Raw genomic sequence first — 19,835 nt, forward strand, 5'->3', positions numbered from 1 at the left:
ATTGTCTGAAAAAAAAAAAAAAAAAAAAAATGAAAGATACTAGAAGTCATTGATTTTATGTATATGCAGTATATATATGCTTATGGAAAAAAAAAATTGAAAAAATTTAGACATATGTCATATGTATTCATTAATATATAATATTGCCTTTGATGTTCTTGGTTGATTATTCAATTGTAAACATTTCTTTGATGTTTGAGCTTGATTGTTGATTGCATGCACTCCCTTGATGTTGTCTTGTACTAAAATGCCCAAACTCACTATTTTTTTCTTCCTTTTTCTAGATCGATCAGGACGAGCACATAGTAGATTGCCAAAATAATCAATGAGACAAAGACTTATAATAGTTGGTAGAAGCTACTTTAGGTTAAATATCGTTTTAGCACATTTGTCGTTTCAGTACTTTTTGGAAACACTACTAGTTTATTTATTTTGAAAATTGAAAATTTTTATCAGAGATTCTTTTGTTTTTAAAATTTTTTTTTTCCTAGTTTATTTTTATCCAGTGCATCTGAGAGCCTAAAATCAATACTTTAGTCTCTTTTTAAAATTGGGGTGTGAGAGTAATGACACAAACAAGGGGGGAAAATGCGGGCGGATAATAATCGCCCGCATTCGCTATCCGCATATGCGGATAGCAAAAACTAATATCCGCAAATGCGGATACGGATAGCAGTTTTAGGGTATACGGATGTAGATCTGCATCTACATTTCAATTTTAAAAAACTCTTTTGATTTATTTTGATTTAATTGTCTTATATATATGTTATTCATTTATTATTATTATTTTTTCTCGTCACCAACTACAGACTTACTTGACGCTAAATATTAAATAATACATGTGATGAAAATTTATTGGCAAAATGATTAGCAAATGTGATCTGAATAATAGTGTTCAAGAATAAATAATGTCTTCCTTTTGTTTTTATTAGAAGCAATAATTAGTGAATGACAACTTCAAGGTCTAAGACACTCATTACCTCAAACGCGGATAGCGGATAATATCCGCATTAACCGTGTGGATGCGGATAGTAATCGTATAATACAGATGCGGATATCAAAAACCATTATCCGCATTTTCACCCCTAACACAAACCATTCCATTTGGTCTAATTGGGTCATAACCAGCTTATTAAAAATAAGGAGTTTTAGGCTCTAAGAGCATATTTGAGATTATGTTTGAAAAATAGAGCTTTCAAGTCAAAAGTGTTTTTTGGTAAAATATTAATTTTTAAGCTTTTTTCAAAAGTGCTATTTGAGAGTAAAAAAGTCAAAGAAATATTTTTGAAATTTTTTAACAAATATGCCAACTTTTGTTTGACACAACTTGTTAAGTACCAAAAGTACATTTTTAAGCTTTCTAACGCAATTTCAAACGAATTAGGATCCCCTAAAATTTATTTAAAATTATAGGTTCTCAAATTACTTGATTTAGACTGTTTTTAGGTATCAAATTAAACGCTTGAAAAATGCTACTATTAAAAATGTGGTATCTTATCAAGGTACCAAAAAAAAAAAATATATATATATATATATCCCAAAATGGTTCTTTTTCACTTTTGTGGAGATACTTCTTCATAAAATTAAAAGACAATTTTTGGGTCAAATCCTTTTTATAACACAGAGAGTAAGAACGTGATGAAAATATACTCAATTTTCAACTGAAATATATTACATTTTTAATATGTGACATTTTTCAAGCGTTTCAATGCTTAAAAACAACAAAAATTGCGTAATTTAAGAATTTACTATTTCTTTAAAATTGTATATAATCCTAATCCATTCCAAATAGGCTCTAAGACCTCTTGGGGACTGCTCCCAGACTTAATTAGCACAAACTCCTAAAACTAAGGAATCTTATAAGTGACAACTTAGGTCTAGTTTGGTACGCGGAATAGGTATTCTATTAGAAAAATGAATAGTTGTTATTAGGAATGAATGAAGACGGAATTGATTAGTTATTTTTATTCCTTAGTATGGTGACAACATATATGCCCTAATTGGAATTCGACCAAAATTACTAAAAAAACAAAAGAATTTCTTATTTTTCCAAAAAAAAAAAAAATTAGATATATTGGATCTACGAGTGGCTGGCCACCCACAAAAGAACTCGGGAGTGGCCACGCCACCCCCAAAGACGCTAGGAGGCCTTGGCCACACCACCCTGGAGAGTTTCGTGGGTCCTGGTTCTTTTGTGGGTGGCTGCCACATATCCAATGTATCTGAATTTTTGTTTGTTTGTTAAGTTTAAAGAAAATTACAAATTGTGGTCTTTTGGAAAAATGTTATCTATTTTCTCAAGAATAGTTATTCCTCTAAAAAATGGGATGAATGTTTATTCCTCTTCGTAAGGGAATAGTTATTCCCATGGGAATAACTATTCCTAATGATAGGTCTCTACCAAATAAAAAAATAGCTATACCAAGTAATAGTCATTCCATTCGAGAGACATATTTCGTGAACCAAACAGACCCTTACTTTTACTTCGTAATAGAATTTTTTAGCAAGGGTATTCGAACGTTGACCTTTTCTCTACTAGATTCCTTTGGATTATTTCAAGCCTTAAGGGCTCTTTGTAAGGACTCGAATCTAGATTGATACTCCTTTATGCTTTTCTCCTATTGTGACTTTGTCACTTCTCCAAAGAGGTCATAGAACTGATTGGGTCCAAAATGATTAAATAACCCCATAGTAAATTATGCTCAAGCTATTTCACCCCCTTCTTGCAGTAGAATTTGGTACAACAATTGGGCTTCTCCGTTTATATTAGGTAAAAAGAAGCCAATGGCATCTTCTCTTCATGCTGAGTTCTATGGAATCTGAAAAATTGCTTCACTCTGAAAACTCAGCCACTTGGGTCTTCCTCCCAGTTGAACCTAGGAAACTCGAGTCTCACTGGCTTGTGATGGAATTGTTGTAGTCTTTCTTAAGAAAATAACATTAACGAGTCATAAAATCGTTTATGTTTTTCATATGAGTAAATCATTTTTGCTGCTCTCCAATACATTTGGGCAGATAATTGTGAGAAGACTCTTTATGGGCCCTACCTGCCCAAGCAGGTCTCAAGCTGCCCAAATACCTACCTAAGGTGACCCCCATAATGATCCTCTCACAATTGTTTACCCAAATTACAAAAAATATGAGCAAGCAATTGTTAGATCTCAATTCCACCTTCAAATCCCTTCGATTCTCACTCTCTCTTCCTCCGCAACTCCTTTTTGCCATCTTTTGAAAAATTATGAACTTGGGGATAGATGAATTGGGGGCTGAATGTAGTAATGGAATGAAATATGAATAGATAGATTATTCACTTGAGGTACAAGACACCTTACACATGCATGTTTCTGCCTCTTTAAATAAGCTGCTAACACTAACACTCCTACCTTATTGCTAACTCTATAGCTAGATAATGGCTAAATAATGATAACATTCGAATAATAGTAACATAAAAGATAAACATAACATATAATGATAACATAGTTACTCCAAGAGATACTATCTTCCTTATCTCTCTCTTCTCTTCCTTCTATCCACGTCTTTGAGCTAATCCAAGTGATAGGATTAGAATAGGACTCCTATCAATTCCGCCCCCTTGGACACAACCCTTGTCCTCAAGGTCAAGGTCGAAGGTGCGAAGTTGTATACCCTGTAAGCGCAACGCTGATGATCATCTCTCACGTTTTCATTTTTGTTGTCTACGTCCAAAAGGTTATCCACAACACGTCCCTCTCCACTAGCCGATTTCGCCTCAATTATGAATAATTGTTTTGCAGTGCATCGATGCCCGGGAGTAAACTGTTCTTTACAACTGAAACAAAGCCCATTTTCTCGTCTTCATTGCATTTCCTCCCACGAGAACTTCTTCACTTGGGTCGGTGAGCCATTGGATTGCGGGGTAAATTTTAGTGGATCGGCTGCCGGTGGAGTCGTTTTTGTGCATTGCAATTCATCCTCCATTATGCGTGCAAATTCCACGGCCTCTCGTAATGTCCGAGGCTTGAACTTCCTCACATCAGTGGAGATGTGAGCCTTTAAACCTCCCAAAAAGGTGCCGATCAAGGCCTTTTGCCGCCATCCAACCACCCGATTGGCGAGTCTCTCAAACTCCTTCAAATAATCGTTCAAGGTGCCCCGTTATTGCACGCGTGAAAGGAATTCATCGTAATCTTCAAATTTTGTTGGGCCAAACCGAGCCAACAACTCTTTCTCAAAGATGATCTAGGTAACAGCTACATTGTCGACGTGGTAACCCTTTTTTCAGCCATTTCCACCACTAATTTGCCTCCCCTTCCAAGTAAATGACAGCAAGCGTGACCTTCTTGTCATCCTCGATTTTTTGATACTCAAAGAATTGCATAGCCCGATCAAGCCAAACAATTGGATCATACTCTGAGAATCGAAGAAAATCCATTTTCATGGGTTTGGTATAGTGGCCCTTCGTGCGGTGGTCACAATCATGATAATTGTGACCGTTCTGAGATGGGTTGGACTTTGGCGTCTCCGTCTCTGGTGGCCGTGAGGATTCGCCACTGAATTTGGCAAAGCTTGCCGACAACTCCTGCAAGGTACTCTCGATGGACTCAGTAGTTTTTGTTAACTTCTGAATAGACTTCGTGTGATTCAACATGTCGCTTTCCAATTTCTCAATGTATTCCTTCTGGGTCGTCATTGCTCTGATATCAATTGATAGGTTATGAACTTGGGGATAGATGAATTGGGGGCTAAATGTAGTAATGAAACGAAATATGAATAGATAGATTCTTCACTTGAGGTAGAAGACACCTTACACATACGTGTCTTGGTTTGAATAATCAGATAACAATCTCCTAACATTCTGCCTCTTTAAATAAGCTAATACTAACACTCCTACCTTATTGCTAACTCTATAGCTAGATAATGATAACATTCGAATAATGATAACATAAAAGATAAACATAACAAATAATGATAACATAGTTATTCCTAAAGATACTCTCTTCCTTATCTCTCTCTTCTCTTCCTTCTATCCAGCTAATCCAAGTGATAGGATTGGAATAGGACTCCTGTCATCTTCATCTCTTACTTGCACGGTTGCACCTTCTCATATTATATGAAAATATAAGAAATATTTTACAATTTTTTGTACGAGCTAAACACCAGAAAATGTTTTTCAAACTATTTTAATTTCAGGATTGCAAATGAACATAAAAAAATAGCCACTTTAGCATAAAACATTTTCCGACAAAAAAATATGTTATGTCAAAACAGAAGGGGCCTAATCTGAAATAAAAAAATAAAAAATTTCAGTAAATCTCTCTCTCTCTCTCTCTCTCTCTCTCTCTCTATATATATATATATATATATATATATATATATATATATAAAGATAGATCGATAATGTAAAAACAAGAACAAATCTTTGAAACAAATTCTGAAAAACACGTTTGATGACACATCTTTGCAATGTTTTCTATTTTGTTTTTCGCAAAACCTGTTCTTTGATAATAGTTCCAAACAAGCCCTATAAATATTCTTGCATGCAGGGTTAAACTAACAATTGTATTGATTCTATTTTATTGAACAATATATATATATATATATATATAGCTAGCGGTATTTTCCCCGGATTGCAATACCCTCTCATCCCCGTCAAAGAGGTGGATCGATGGATGAGTAAATAAGAGTATTTAAAATAAGTTTTTTTTTTTTTTTTTCTCTTTTTCATGTTAATAAGACTCAATTTCAAATCTCTTACACAACAATGGATGATAATGTAAACCATGAATCAAACTTTTTCAATGTCAGTCTTGTATCTACGAATCAATATCCCTTAGAATTCCTATGCTATATTATAAGAGTAATGCTATATATAATAGATCATGGTGGATCAGGGGCAGTGAGACCAACGGGGCACGTGTGCAACGAAGGTGGACAGGTGACAGTAGATCTAGCTTCAAACTTCCCAAAAAAAAAAAAAAAGAGGAAAAAGAGACACAGAGAAAGTTGAGAGTAAGTGGCATAGAAGGAGAGAGAGTGGGAGGAAGGGTGCGTAAACGTAAAGCGTTTGGCATTGCAATTTAAAAAATACTTAATTTAAAATAAGAAAAATGTTTGCAATTTTTATAAGCAGATTAGGGTGCGCTTATTTGAAAATGCATGAATTTAAACTAAAATTACGATCTCGCATATCAAATATTTAATAAAAAAACACTTTATAATATGTTTTACTAAACGCTTCTACGATTTTAAAAACGTAATTTTTAAAATCGCATTTATTGAAACCGCAATCTCAAATGGACCCGAAAACTTTCTCTTTCTTTTCTTAGGAAGAACTCTTCTTATTTTTCCTTCCTGTGAAGCCGGTGTGAGATCCGCGGAGTTCATGGGGGTGCCAAACGCAGTTCAATTTTTTTTTTTTTTTTATAACCCACGGCACCCTAAAAAAAAAAATAATAATATTATCAAGTTATCAACCCCTTCAGCGCACTCAGCAATCTCCACTCTCCCGCAGGCCGCACCGGATTTCTAATTTTTTTTTTTTTTACACACGGCACCCTTAAAAAAAAAAAAAAAAATTACCAACCCTTCAGGCTTCAGAAATCGCCCGCACGCGCATGACACACCAAGGATTTGTAAAATTTTTTCTGTTTTTTTAACCCACGGGCCACGGCACCCTTAAAAAAAAACAAAAAATTTTTTTTTACAATTTTACTTTGGCATCTCCCGCGCCCCAGTTGCCCACTGCCCAACACCCCAGGCCCCATTCCTTCTCCAGTTCGGCTGTTCTCCAGTTCTCCCGCAACTCCGCAAGACCCAGTCATTGCCAAGGATTGGCAAAGGCGAAAAAATCAAAGACATATGATCTTATTGATAGATTGATTCGTCTTGTTTTGACTCTTCCAGTGTCTACAGCAACTACCGAACGAGCATTTTCAGCAATGAAAATTGTTAAAACACGACTTCGTAACAAAATGGAGGATGATTTTCTTGCAAATAGTTTAGTTCTCTATATTGAAAGGGAAATTGCTGAGAGTTTCGATTTAGATTCGATACTTGATGATTTTGTACTTCTAAAAGACCGTAAAGTGCAGTTCTAGACACTTTTTTGTATTTCTATCTTTTTGATGTAGTGTCGACATGTTACATTTATAATATATCAATTTCAGCACATATTTATAAACTTTTATAGATATTTTTTGTGATGCAAATATTGTGTGAATTACCAAATTTTTAGGGTGAAAAAAAAATTTAGGACGTCAAAAAAATTTTAGCGGCACCCCCAATGTTAAATAGCTGGATCCGCCACTGCCTCAAGCAGAATACTAACTTGACCGCCACTCCGGTAGTTCTTCTCTTATTTTGCAGCTAATCCTTAGCCAGGTCAGTCGTGCAAAATTTGAATATAACGGTATAGAAAAATAAAATAGAAAAAAATAATAATAATAAAATAAAATAAACATTAAAAAAAAAAATCGTGACCTCAGTGGCTCAGTCCGCAATCTAGCATGCGGGGACCAGAAGGACGGCATGCTCCGCAAAAGACGTAGTGGTGAACATCATATAAATGTCGAAGCGTAAGATCGATGGTTTAGGGAATCGTGGCCGTGCATTTATTCCAAGGCCGCTGTGAGCGGCTAAGATAAAACAACCATGCCCTTTTCATGTTATCATCCTACCACAAAGAGGAGCCAAGAGTGGTGGGCATGTGTTTGAACCATGAAGTGGTGATACTTTCTTGTAATTTAATGTTCAAGTAAAGTTATAAATTAGCATTCATGATTATGTTCATTGAAAATTACTTTTATCCTTTTTTTTTTTATATTACAGAAAAGACTAATCACTAAGGAAATTGAAGTGCATGTACGGAAGCTTAAGCCTTTTTTTTTGTTTTTTGGGTCAATGGAAGCTGATTTTTTTAAAAAAATAATAAACTAAAATAGAGAATATCATTAAAGGAAATGATGGTAAGACTTCCCCATACTATTATGTTATAATATAAAATTGTCCAATTGATATAAAATTGCTGATCATGGACTCCACTTTATATTGTGTTATGGATTTTTTTTTTTTTTTTTTTTACTAAAAAAAGAAAAAATACCTGCTTTGGTTCGAGTTGTAGCAACAACTTTTGGGCCTCTTGATTGGATTATTTGCCGTTGCCTAGGCAGTTAACCTACTCCGAAGAAGGTTCCTAACATCCAATTGTAGCATTACAGCTTAGAAAAAAAATTATAAAAAAAAAAAAAAAAAAAAAAAATTGTAGCATTACGTAATTATTTTTTTTATGGTAATTATGTTTATGAATAGGGTGTTTTTCCAAAGCAGTCCCATATCCATACTAGTTTGAACTTCATATCTCTACGTTTGAGAGAGACCAAAGTAATTAAACTAAATTATAGAAAAAGTATATAGAGCATAAAATCGTTTGTACTATATATCCACAGTAAGTAGTCAAAAGTACTATATCTAACTGTACGAAGAAGGCTCACACTTAGGTTAAGTCCAACCAGTTTGTGACCCAATGACCCTTTCACCAGACTCTATAAGACTTTAGAATGCTCTATGTGCTTATATATAAGGCTTAAGGTACACAATTTCATTATCTTACGCAATATCAATAATACACTCCCTCATGCCCCTTATTGACTTGGGCGTCAAACTCCCCCTGTCCTCCGATTCTAGCGAGCTTTTGACATTTTCTACATTTTTTTCAAGTGGAGTGCTCCTTGGAAGGCGGTCTAAAGTTGCTGTGGTGATCCGTACGCCAACAACTTCCACAATAGAATTTGACACTCAAGGCATGCATTGCTAAATAGTGCTCGGCGTGGATCAACACTTGTAAAAATAAAATAAAATTGAGAGTTAATTTTCACTGTTACGTCATCCAAATTTTATATAGTAGTTGAATAACGTTTTACCAAATAACATTATTCTTTTATTTAGCAATTGCCAAGAAAATGCCTAGTGCTAATTAATCCATTCTCCCACAAAGACGATTCGTTGAATGAGTGCCACTGCCACCCTAACTAGTGGACAATGCATTTTAGGAATTTTCACTTCTTATCGGTCTAATTGATGCTCAAAATGCTTGACTTTAACCTCTATTCTCTCCTTGTTAACCTCATAACACTAGACTGATGGAAGCCCACAAGGTAAGAGGGTGGTTTGGTTGAAAGAATTTCCCTTAATTTCGTCTTAGCATTTACCGCTTGCTTTGAAAATTCAAGATAATACACGAGTGAAGACATTGTTGGTCCACTCATTATAGAGTAATTATGTATGTCACTCTTGTGTCCCTTTTTTATCATTTTATGAATGAGGTGGCTTTTAAAATCACAATTTGATCAAAATTCAATAATGATCAATTACAAGCTCAATGGTGATTTTAAAAACCACATCATTTTTAAAGTAATACAAGAGAAAAACAAGAGTGACTTCTAACATTACTACTCATTACAATGAAAGGCCCACTCACTACAGAAGCACCAACTTTTTTTATTTTTCTCTTTTTATGATAAGCTTTTCTTTCTGTCTTCAAACTAGAGGAGCTCCATTGTTCACGATGGCCTCTTGTCCACAACTCCACTTGGTGAGCTGCATGCCACAACTCCACTTGGCCTCTTCAATGGTGGTACACGGTGATGGCAATGACTGGCAATAATGGCCGCATCGATCAGGCCTTGGGTGGTGGCTCGATTGGCATGGTAATGAGGGGCGGCCGGATCTGTGCCGGCTTGTTCAAAATCGATTGTGATGTGGATGAAAAAGGAGGAGTGGATGTCTTGTGGGTCTTGGGTGTTTGGCCTGCTGGCGCTGCTAGGTTGTGTTGGTGTGGGAATTCAATTTTTGGATTGGTGGGAGTCTGTTGGGTTTTGGGTAGCTAATGCTTTTGTGCAATGATGGAGCTGGGTCTTTTTGTGTAAAAAAGTTTTTGGTGTTCTTATGTGGGTCAAGATGGGGGTTGTTGTTCGGTTGGCGGATTGGGTTGAGTGTTATCATGGGTTTTCGAAAATGTACTATGGATTTCACGAAGCCATTTTTTTCCATGTTACCAAAGGTCGACGCAAAACCTTTGTACATGGCCATTGGTTGAGATGGCTGGTGCAATGTGGAATCTGGTAGTTGCAGGTTCTGGGTACAATGAGTGCGATAAAGATAGTGGGTTTCTGGAATGTTTGCCAATCAACCTGCATGGGCCACCAATTGATGGAAACCCACTCAATGAAGGGACTTGTTTGGGTTGTTTGCGTGAAAGAATTCCCCATGTCGGGTAAGAGAATATCACAGATTCACAATAGCTCATTTCGGCAGGAAAACCCACAAAACCATAGGGTTAATGTATTTTCTAGTTTTCTTGCTATATTTGATGGATTTGTAATAGAAAGAATGATCAAATATGAAAGATTGGATAGTAAATGAGAATGAGCACTTCAAAAAGCCCCAGAATCTCCATGTCTGATTTGAAAACAACTAATCTCCGAGAAACATTTTACTGAATAATCATTTTCATGCCTTATACAATTCTATTAGACTATTACCACCAAAAAATAAAAAATAAAAAAAAAATAAAATAAAATAAAAAATAAAATAAAAAAAGAAAAGGGGTTTTAGTGACGGTTTGGATTGTGTCGGTTTAAGAAACCAACACTATAACGTGTCGGTTCAACTGACACCAAATTAAAAATGGTGTCAATTGAACAGTAACCGACACTAATAATAGTGTCGGTTTATTGTTCAACCAACACTAAATTAAAAATAGTGTCAGTTAAACAATAAACCAACACTAATAAAGGTGTCGGTTTACTATTCAACCGACACCATTTTTAATTTAGTGTTGATTGAGCAAAAACCGACACTAAAATTGGTGTCAGTTGACTGTTCAACCGACATCAATTTCAAATTTTGAATTTTGAACAAAGATTCAACCCTCCTTTCTAATTTGAATCTTTTTTGGGGTTTAAAAGTTTAACACACTATCATCCCATTTCACGTTTCTTCCTCATTCAAAGAAGAAGAAGGAGATCTGGATCTGATTGACATTAAAATGAAAATAAAAATGAAATATAAAAAATGAAAAAAGAAATCAATAAATAGTGGAAAAAATAATATATATATATATATATATATATATATATATATATATATATCTGAATTTAATAAATTAGTGATGGTTTTTTAAAAAAAAATCACTAATTAGTGTCGGTTTTGCCTAAACCGACACATTTTCCCATTTCCCTATCCTTGTTTAGCTACCCTTTGGAACCGTCACTACTTTTATAGTCACGATTTTTAGCCTTAAACCATCACCAAAAAACCATCACTAAACCTCTATTTTTTTTGTAGCGTATGAGTCTTATATAGAGTTAGCCCTAAACTCAGGCCTAACTATTTGGGCCTTACTCACCCAAGGGCTTTGGCCCACTAACCTAATTTGCCCATTACAGTTAAAGAGCCCCTAATATTATATCCCTTACACCTACCCAAGTCGAGAAAATTCCACAAATTTACAAATATTTTGATTTTTTTATTGATCACAAGCTGATCATCTTTAAATAGAATACAATAAAATGACAAATAAATTGGTAAGGACTCCTAATTAATCCTAGTCTTAATTTTAATTAACATTATCCTAATTAATAGAATTCTATTACAATTCAACTACTGCACGATTGAAAACACATGTAACATTTCTCTTTTAACAATATTTAACCCAAATCATTCATCTAAAAACTACATATAACCTAATTCAGTAGCCACCTGGCCTGAAACCAAATAAGAGTAAGCTTTGGGCCTAGATTCGGTTGAACCCATAATCAATTCCATAGAAACCAATGAGTCCATTATAAAGCGTTCCACATCCAACAACAATCAAATTCATGCACGATTATATGGAACTTTTTGCACATGGTAAACTGCCCGTTAGATTTCTACTCTCTATTAATTAGATAACTCAAGTGCAGGCAAAATTTGATACCAAAACTAGTATGACACTAAAAGATTTAACCAATTAACGAGCTCACAATATTCACTTTCTGCAATTTCCTTTTTCACTTTTCTTTTTTCTTGTTTGATCACTTTTTACACATGTTGATGCCTAACCTCCAATAACTTTAGTGGAGGGAAATTTCTCCACGAATGGTAAACTGAATCTCTCCTACAGAATCCAAATGCAGCATACCACACTAAGGCCAACATGCACACAGATATAATAATGCCAAAAAGTTCTTTCACGATTCATTCTAACCTTTGATAGACTCAAGCCTGGGATTTAGCCTCTGGCCATTCGAGCTAACATATAACCTCCGGCAACCAACTATCTTGTGGCAGAGCTGCTGAGAAACCACTATTTAGTCATGTTTCAGTTTCTTGCCGCAAGAAAAAGGGTTAATACACCTTCATGGGCATGATTTTCCTCCTCAACATCCACCATCTCAGGAGTAGAAAGGATTCTCATAATTATACTTTAACCAAGCCTGAAAAATCGGAGGACCCTGCAAAGAAATAGGGCAATCAGCATCAACAGGACAGAGTTGTTCAAGATTTGCAAACTAGGTAGTCTAATTCCTTCTTGATGTCTTATTTATTGTGCAAGCAAATTCATGCTGCGAAACCTACATCACAACTGCTCGCTCAAAAATCGAGCACCAAGCTCTTCAAAAGTTTAACTAGTATCATGGCTTCAACACAGCAAGCATGGAATTACCAAGGAGTGCTGCTAATGAAGCCCCAAAATGGAATACAAGCTCCTCACCGATGCCGTTAACAAAGCATGCATGGGATTATCAAAGGATACTCCCAACAAAACCCAAAAATGGCATGCAATTGTTTAAAAAAGGCTATTAATAACGGTGCAGTAATGAGGAATTACTGTATCGAGGATTGAAACTCTTGCAATTTTACAATATAGAAAATTATTAGACCACTAGAAACTAAATTAAAATATTATAACTCCATGGATTTAGTGCTCAAGTATAAATATCATTGGAAGGTGATTTCATTTTATCAAACACCAGTAAATATTCCTATATTATCAAACATACTTAATATAATCATCTCCAGAGGATTGACTATGGAGATCACAAAGTTAGTAAGGCCTAGATGCTCATCCCCTTAGAAATGTATGGCATCAATATTGCAATTGACAGTACATACCACAGTTGAGTCATTTACCTGATTAGATAAAATATAATTAAAAAGAAAACCACAAAGCATGCAACAAGAGTACACATTCTCCGGCTTGATTTCTTCTCAAATACCTACAAAACAACGAAATCATTTTAATAAACCATTATCCAACAGTTCTGTCAATAAAATAAAAAGAATGGAGCAAGATGGTCAAGCAATCTAGTTCATGTACCATCTTGAAACGTTGCATGGTTCCTGACATCACGCCCCTTGATGAATCCATGTCGTTACCCTGATTTTACATAGAATTGATTTATAACATAAATGAAAAATAAAAAAAAAATAAATAAATAAAAAAACTTAAATAGCTGTCAGTAACCCACTTACCATACGGTCAAGTAGACGATTATGACTTTCCACCTCATCATGTATATCACCTGTTAACTGTTGGTGAGTAATAAATGCATCAAAATTTGTTCTGTGAATAGATTACACATTTTAAAAGCATGTCTTTAATCCTTTATCTAGGCAATTAACACATTAATATTCCACCTTAGTTCCGTAAAGCTGGATTATTTTAGTATCATATACAAGTACAAAAGCATTCAATAATCAGCATGGAGGTGCACAATATTTAATGATTACCTAGTGACAAAAAAGAAGGTTTGATGAATGTATGTGTATTAAAAAGTGTGCGGTCACACCTTCACAGGCATGTGCATGTTGGTGGACACATTAAAAGATCCTTTCTAACCACACAACAACAAAACCCATGGAAAAAGGCAAAAATGAGGCCGCCACCACAAGGTTGGGAGACAAATGGGAGGAAGACAATGTATTAACAAGGGATTATACCATTCATTGCCTGAGAGGTGATATCATTTCCCTTTATGAAGACTACATGCTTGCAAAAGAAATCTATGATAGACTCAAGGAGAAGTAAGGCCCAAAGTCAAACACACACATACAACTGTTGTTAGAGAAATACAATTGGACCCGCATGGGAGAAAACAACATCGTTGGAGACCATATTTGTGATGTACCACATCGCCTAGGTATGGAGATGAGGATGTGCTTAAATATATACTACACCTTTAATGACAACAACGCGTTTTAAAGCCGTGATGGTCATGATCCTATCAAAATTCTGCAGTTAAGCGTGCTTCTGCTGGAGTAGTACCAAAATAGGTGACTTCCTGAGAAGTCTGGTTTGGGGGAGCTAAAAGCGGACAATATCGTGTGTCATTAAGGTGAGGTGTTACAAATGGTATCAGAGCTATTGCCCAGCCTGAGATGGGGGGAGCGTGCACAAGCCCATGAAGATCGCTAGCGGGCACTCGCTGGGACGAAGGCTAAGAATGGGCTAATCCCATGAGGGTTGCCAGCGGCGACGCTGGGTCTTAAGAGGAGGTGATTATGATGTCCCACATCGCCTGGGTATGGAGATGAGGATGCGCTTAAATGTATACTACACCCTTAATGACAACAACGCGTTTTTAAGCCGTGATGGTCATGATCCTATCAGAACTCCGCAGTTAAACACGCTTCTGCTGGAGTAGTACCAGGATGGGTGACCTCCTGGGAAGTCTGGTTTGGGGAAGCCAAAAGCGGACAATATTGTATATCATTGAGGTAGGGTGTTACAATATTCATCAAATGAAACTCATTACCAAAGAAAACCCTAACACTGGTCATCCTTTGTCCCAGAGAAAACTTACGCTCTTAAGAAATATAACTCTGTCTTGCAAACTGTCCACAGCTCTCTCATTGTCATGATCATTAGTTTCATGGGAGTATGAGGAGGACACCCTAAGACCACCTTCCTCAAGTCCATCAAATCCATCAAAGAGAGAGGCTTTGGCAGCACGGTGCTCCCTGCACAGAAAGAGATCATGACATAAATTTAAAAATTGAACAAGTACACCATAAATGATGACAATTACCTTTCTAAATACAAAGACTTCTGCAAAACAAAGAAAAAACAGAAACAAGAGTACATCCTGTTGAAATAAACCTCAAACTACTAGGAGATTTTGAATTAACTGTGAACTAAGTTACTTAAAGCACTTTATGAGAATTCTACCCCCTACGCTCTCGAGTGCATATTTAAAGAGAATCGGCACTGTAATACTAAAATAAAAAAGTATTTAGATTTCCTCACTTTAAACCCAGTTTCAAGTGTCTGTTTCTTTTTTACTTACACCAAAAACATGTGGTTTTCCAATATAATTGATTCCCTAAGGGTACTTTGGTATGCAAAATAGACATATGGAATGAAATAACTACTATTTTGTTTGGTTAGTTTTTTATTCCTAGGATTCCTCAAAATGTGGAATAACTATTCCTCTAAAAAAGGAGAGGAATAATTATTCCTTTCCTATGGGAATAACATATCGATTAATCTTTCCCACAAAAATCCTCAAAAGAGAACGATTGAGAAAACCACTCTCTGAGAGAGAGAGAGAGAGAGTGTGGTTTTCTCAATCGTTCTCTTTTGATGATTTTCTCTCTCTCTCTCTTCCTACAAAAAATCCTCAACAGAGAACGATTGAGGAAACCTCTCTTTCTCTCTCTCACACACACAAATACCTTTTCATCCTCTCTCTGGCTTCATAGTCACAACACACCAACTGAGATTGCTCATTGCAAAATAGAGGAAAAAGACAAGTCACAACTCAACTCGAACATAAGATTCTCTTATTCGCTCATTTTGTGATATGTTTACATTATTGACATTGATAATATAACTTAGATGTGTCACAAATAATGCAGATGTTTGCAGACATTAAGGATTATACCCAAAACCCATTTAACGAGCATCAGAACATTAATCATAATGTATATAAAGCAAACTTTCAAAACAAGTATGATGCCAATAGACATGCTTATGACACAGATGCAAATTGGTCAATTGGATGTCCCACATTATTTGACAAAATCACACCAAATCCTACTCAGATAGAGTAGGGTTTCAGCTCTCAATTGTTTCGCAGCTCCACTACTATGTCACAGCCTCCTATTTGCTCACCTTTGTTATAGTGGTTGAATTATGATCTATTTTGTTTTCTTTCACTGTAATTAGTTGAAGAGTGATTGTAGTTTCTAATTTAAAGAGTTTCTGTTCACTGTAATCTTAGAAAGGTTGTGTCCCTTCTATTCCATGGTTTAGGTCATGACAGGGTGAGGGAATTACAGATTCTAAAACATCTTTACAAACTAATTTCTTTGAAGATCCACTTCCAGAAATAGATTCAAAATCCAGAGATTCTAGGCAACTGACCCCCAAAAATGTTCTTTGAAAACCCAGAACTGGATATGAAATCAACTATTAAGCTTCCTCTCCAAATCGCCCAAATCAAAACCATTGCAAGGCTTTCAGTTTCTTCAACAGCAGCATCATCAACCACAATTTTTTTTAAAAAAAAAAAAAATAGTTATAACATAATTGTTTGTGTTTAAAAAATAAAGAAAAAATATTCTTAAAAAATGTAAATTAGATTTGTATTATAAGGGTGTTTAGGAAATTTGGTTACAATATGATTCTATTCACTAGCGGATTACATAGTTGGTAACTGGTGTTCTATTAAAGTGTTACAACCAAACTAAGAAATAGGAATACAATTTCATTACAGCATCTTCTATTCCCCATAATAGTTATTCTTTTTTCCAATGAAATAGCAATTCCACATACCAACCGTATCCTTAACTGTTTCACCGCGGATAGACAAATTAATCCCAACTTCAAACAATTTTAGATACACAATTATCGACGAATCCCAAATTTAACTTAAACAAAACGCGACTATCTTTTTCAATTCACTAATCATGTAGCAACAACAACTGCATTGACAGTCCATCATAGTCTTGCGTCTAACTTTCGAAGTAAATTCACGAGAAAAGCCAATCAAAAACCAAAATTAGCATTGCAATAACTGCACCAGAATAAATTATATAACCGGAATCTACGATACAAAAACTAAATTAAGATTAAATTAAAGCAAAATTATTCAAACAATAAAATCAACCTATTTTGTTTGAATACCAGATCTTCATAATCAAAAATATACAAAATGGAGAAATCCAAATAAATCAATCGTATATAAGGTTCGTTGGATCACATTGAGATAAATATGAATGTGAAAATGAAAGGAGAATGTGAGCGAAAAGATTCGCAGGCGCACCTTCTGTAACTCATTGCTAAGACTCGCGTTTGTTTTTGTTTCCAGAGATTTCGAATTCTGAGTGAGAAGCTTGACGAAAGAGACCCGGCGATGGTGATGAGTTCAGAAGCGTGGAGGCTTTGAATAGCCTGTGCTCCATTTTGGTTTCTTTGGGGCCGAGCTGGTTATGGCTTCCTAAGCCCAATCAAAATTTAGGGCGGCCCTGGTTTCTAAGCCCATTCAGATTAAAGTACTTCACCTCAGCTTAATGAAGGCGTAAAGGTCCTCTTGCGCGGACATGTCAAAAATAAAAAAATAAAAAAAAATAAAAAAAAAAAAGGTGTAAAGGTGGCTTTTGTTTGTTTTGATAGAAAGATAAATATAAATTATATGATTAAATTGATTCTTTATTAGTTTATGTGTTTTTTTGGTTGTGATTAAATATAATATCAAAGAAATGGTTTTGACTTTGAACCATGATCACTTTAGTTTACTGCTGGGCTGGCTTAATAGTATAGGCAAGTGAAACCACCTCCCCCAATTTGGGTAAATAAAAAGGGTGCGTAACTCAAACGTTGATGATCAAAATGTAAAATTTCAAATAAAATTTTCAATGCAAGAAAAATTACACCTTGAAAATTTAAAACTTATATTTATCATAAAGTTTAATACAACATTTTTTGGAGTTTTATCATTATGTCGCATCGTTGACCCATTTTCGCATTTCTTAAATCTTAAACAGTGCTAGTTGGCTTATCCCAAAACACCATCATAAGCTCATCCAGTGGATGCGAGAAAGCTGTCGGAGTTGGAGCCACCCGACCGATAGCCGACATGTGCATCTGTTGTTTATCATGCTATCCCTACATCATATAGTTAACATGTAACATAGCATAGCTTGTCATACTATCCAACTTGACATCTGACACCCCTCCTCAATCGACCGAGACTTGAACAAAAATTTAGAAATTTTGAGTTTTGACTCCAATTTTTTTTGTTCATTTTGACCTGACGCTTATGAGTTTTTTCGTCCTCAATCTAATTGGAGCGGTATCACATCGATGACAACAAATTAGGCTTGCGAGTCTCCAAATTACGCATATAATATCAATTCAAAAACTTTTTTTGGCGCACACGTCGTGACCATCCAACTACGCTCCGTAAGCATCATTTTATGTTAAATATTACAATATTGGGATTTTTTATTTGCTCACAAAAGAACCTAACTATCACACCACCCCAAAACAAATGCAAATAGGACGCCAAAACTATAGAGTAACGTATACCCACAAAAGAACCGCACCTTATAAAGCGGAGGTCATTAGTTTATGTGGACATGTAAAAAAAAAAAAAAAAAACAGATAAAACAAATCTAACACACAGCATAGCAGACAAGTTACCCCACTAACCCACTACATGGCATTTGCCATGTTCATATGTCCACATAGCATGCTGCAAGTCGTATCAAAGCCTAACACATTTGCAAAGCCTAACACATTAATTACTTTACCGGTTTCAAACACTTCTAATCTTCCCTCCCCTTCTTGTGTCAAACATTTAATAATAATAAAAAAAAAAAACAAAAACAAAAACAAATCTATCATACAACATAGTAGACAAGTTACCCCACTAACCCACTGCGTGGCATTTGCCATGTTCATATGTCCACATAGCACGCTGCAAGTCACATCAAACACTTGGACTTGATTTCCGTATTTGCAAAACCTAGCACATTAATTACTTTACCTTCGGTTTTAAACCTAATACAACATATTACAACATTATTTAACCCAAAAAGTTTAAGAGTCAATTGCAGATTCGATGGTGAATTTGCAAGCAAGGATTGGGAACTCACAGGGTGGATCTGACCATGAAAGCCATTTATTTCGCGACAGTACAAGGCTAATCGAAAGAGAGGCTTCTTTGTCAGAGTTCACACTCAAAATTAATGATATCCAACCACATGAAATTATGAATGAAGGTTCGTTTATTATCATAGTCAATGCCCTCTTCTACCACCTGATTTTCTTGTTGGATGAAGCTGTAAATTACTGATGAACAAATCTATTCTAAATTTCTAAGAAGAAATATAAAATTCATTCCCATTGTAGAATAGAGAACCGTAATTCAAATCCCAACATCTATTAAAACATGAGGGGAAAAACAACCCCTTTAAAGAAAAGAAGCCATTTTGCTTGCAATGTGGTAGGGTTTGCTATTTACGAATAGAAATTCAGTCCCCTTTTATAGAAGAGCCTCTTGGAAAATTAACACATGAATGCTCACAGATCAGAAGTAACAGGTACTTAGAAAGTTTCTAATCCATTATGGGGGCTTCTAATCAAAACTAATTAGCTTGAGATCACACATCATTCTTTGCAGATCCAGCTGGCACATAGAGGGTAGTACACATGTTGACGATTATGCATTAAATGCCTGTTATTCATTATATGGAAACCAGCCTCAAAGGCATATTGTACTCTAGAAATGTCACAACAGGACAGGTAGAGATTAAAGATCACATCAAAACATGGAAAAATCTGCCCCGGATGAACAATACCAGATTTTATG

The 19,835-nt window shown here is 35.4% G+C and overlaps 1 protein-coding gene across 1 annotated transcript; it reads right to left on the bottom strand.

Moving 5' to 3' along the window:
• Positions 1–11,220: 11,220 nt before the first annotated feature.
• LOC132178821 (bet1-like SNARE 1-1) lies at positions 11,221–17,388 on the bottom strand. The gene is made up of 6 exons (XM_059591377.1): positions 17,286–17,388; positions 14,823–14,979; positions 13,492–13,548; positions 13,337–13,396; positions 13,150–13,235; positions 11,221–12,470 (listed from the first exon to the last, which is right to left on the bottom strand). The coding sequence occupies exons 1-6, from the start codon at positions 17,297–17,299 to the stop codon at positions 12,443–12,445; spliced, it is 402 nt and encodes a 133-aa protein (XP_059447360.1). The 5' UTR covers positions 17,300–17,388; the 3' UTR covers positions 11,221–12,442.
• Between the last annotated feature and the right edge of the window lie 2,447 nt (positions 17,389–19,835).

Source organism: Corylus avellana, chromosome ca4 (genome assembly GCF_901000735.1).
Source record: "Corylus avellana chromosome ca4, CavTom2PMs-1.0".
In the NCBI taxonomy this organism is placed as follows: domain Eukaryota; kingdom Viridiplantae; phylum Streptophyta; class Magnoliopsida; order Fagales; family Betulaceae; genus Corylus; species Corylus avellana.

What these genes read in the sequence shown, in the direction of transcription:
- LOC132178821 (XM_059591377.1), bottom strand. An exon ending in ATCGTCTACTTGACCGTATG is followed by an intron (nt 13,397 to 13,491) that starts GTAAGTGGGTTA and finishes ATGTAAAATCAG; the next exon opens with GGTAACGACATGGATTCATC. An exon ending in ATTATATTTTATCTAATCAG is followed by an intron (nt 12,471 to 13,149) that starts GTAAATGACTCA and finishes ATTTCTTTGCAG; the next exon opens with GGTCCTCCGATTTTTCAGGC.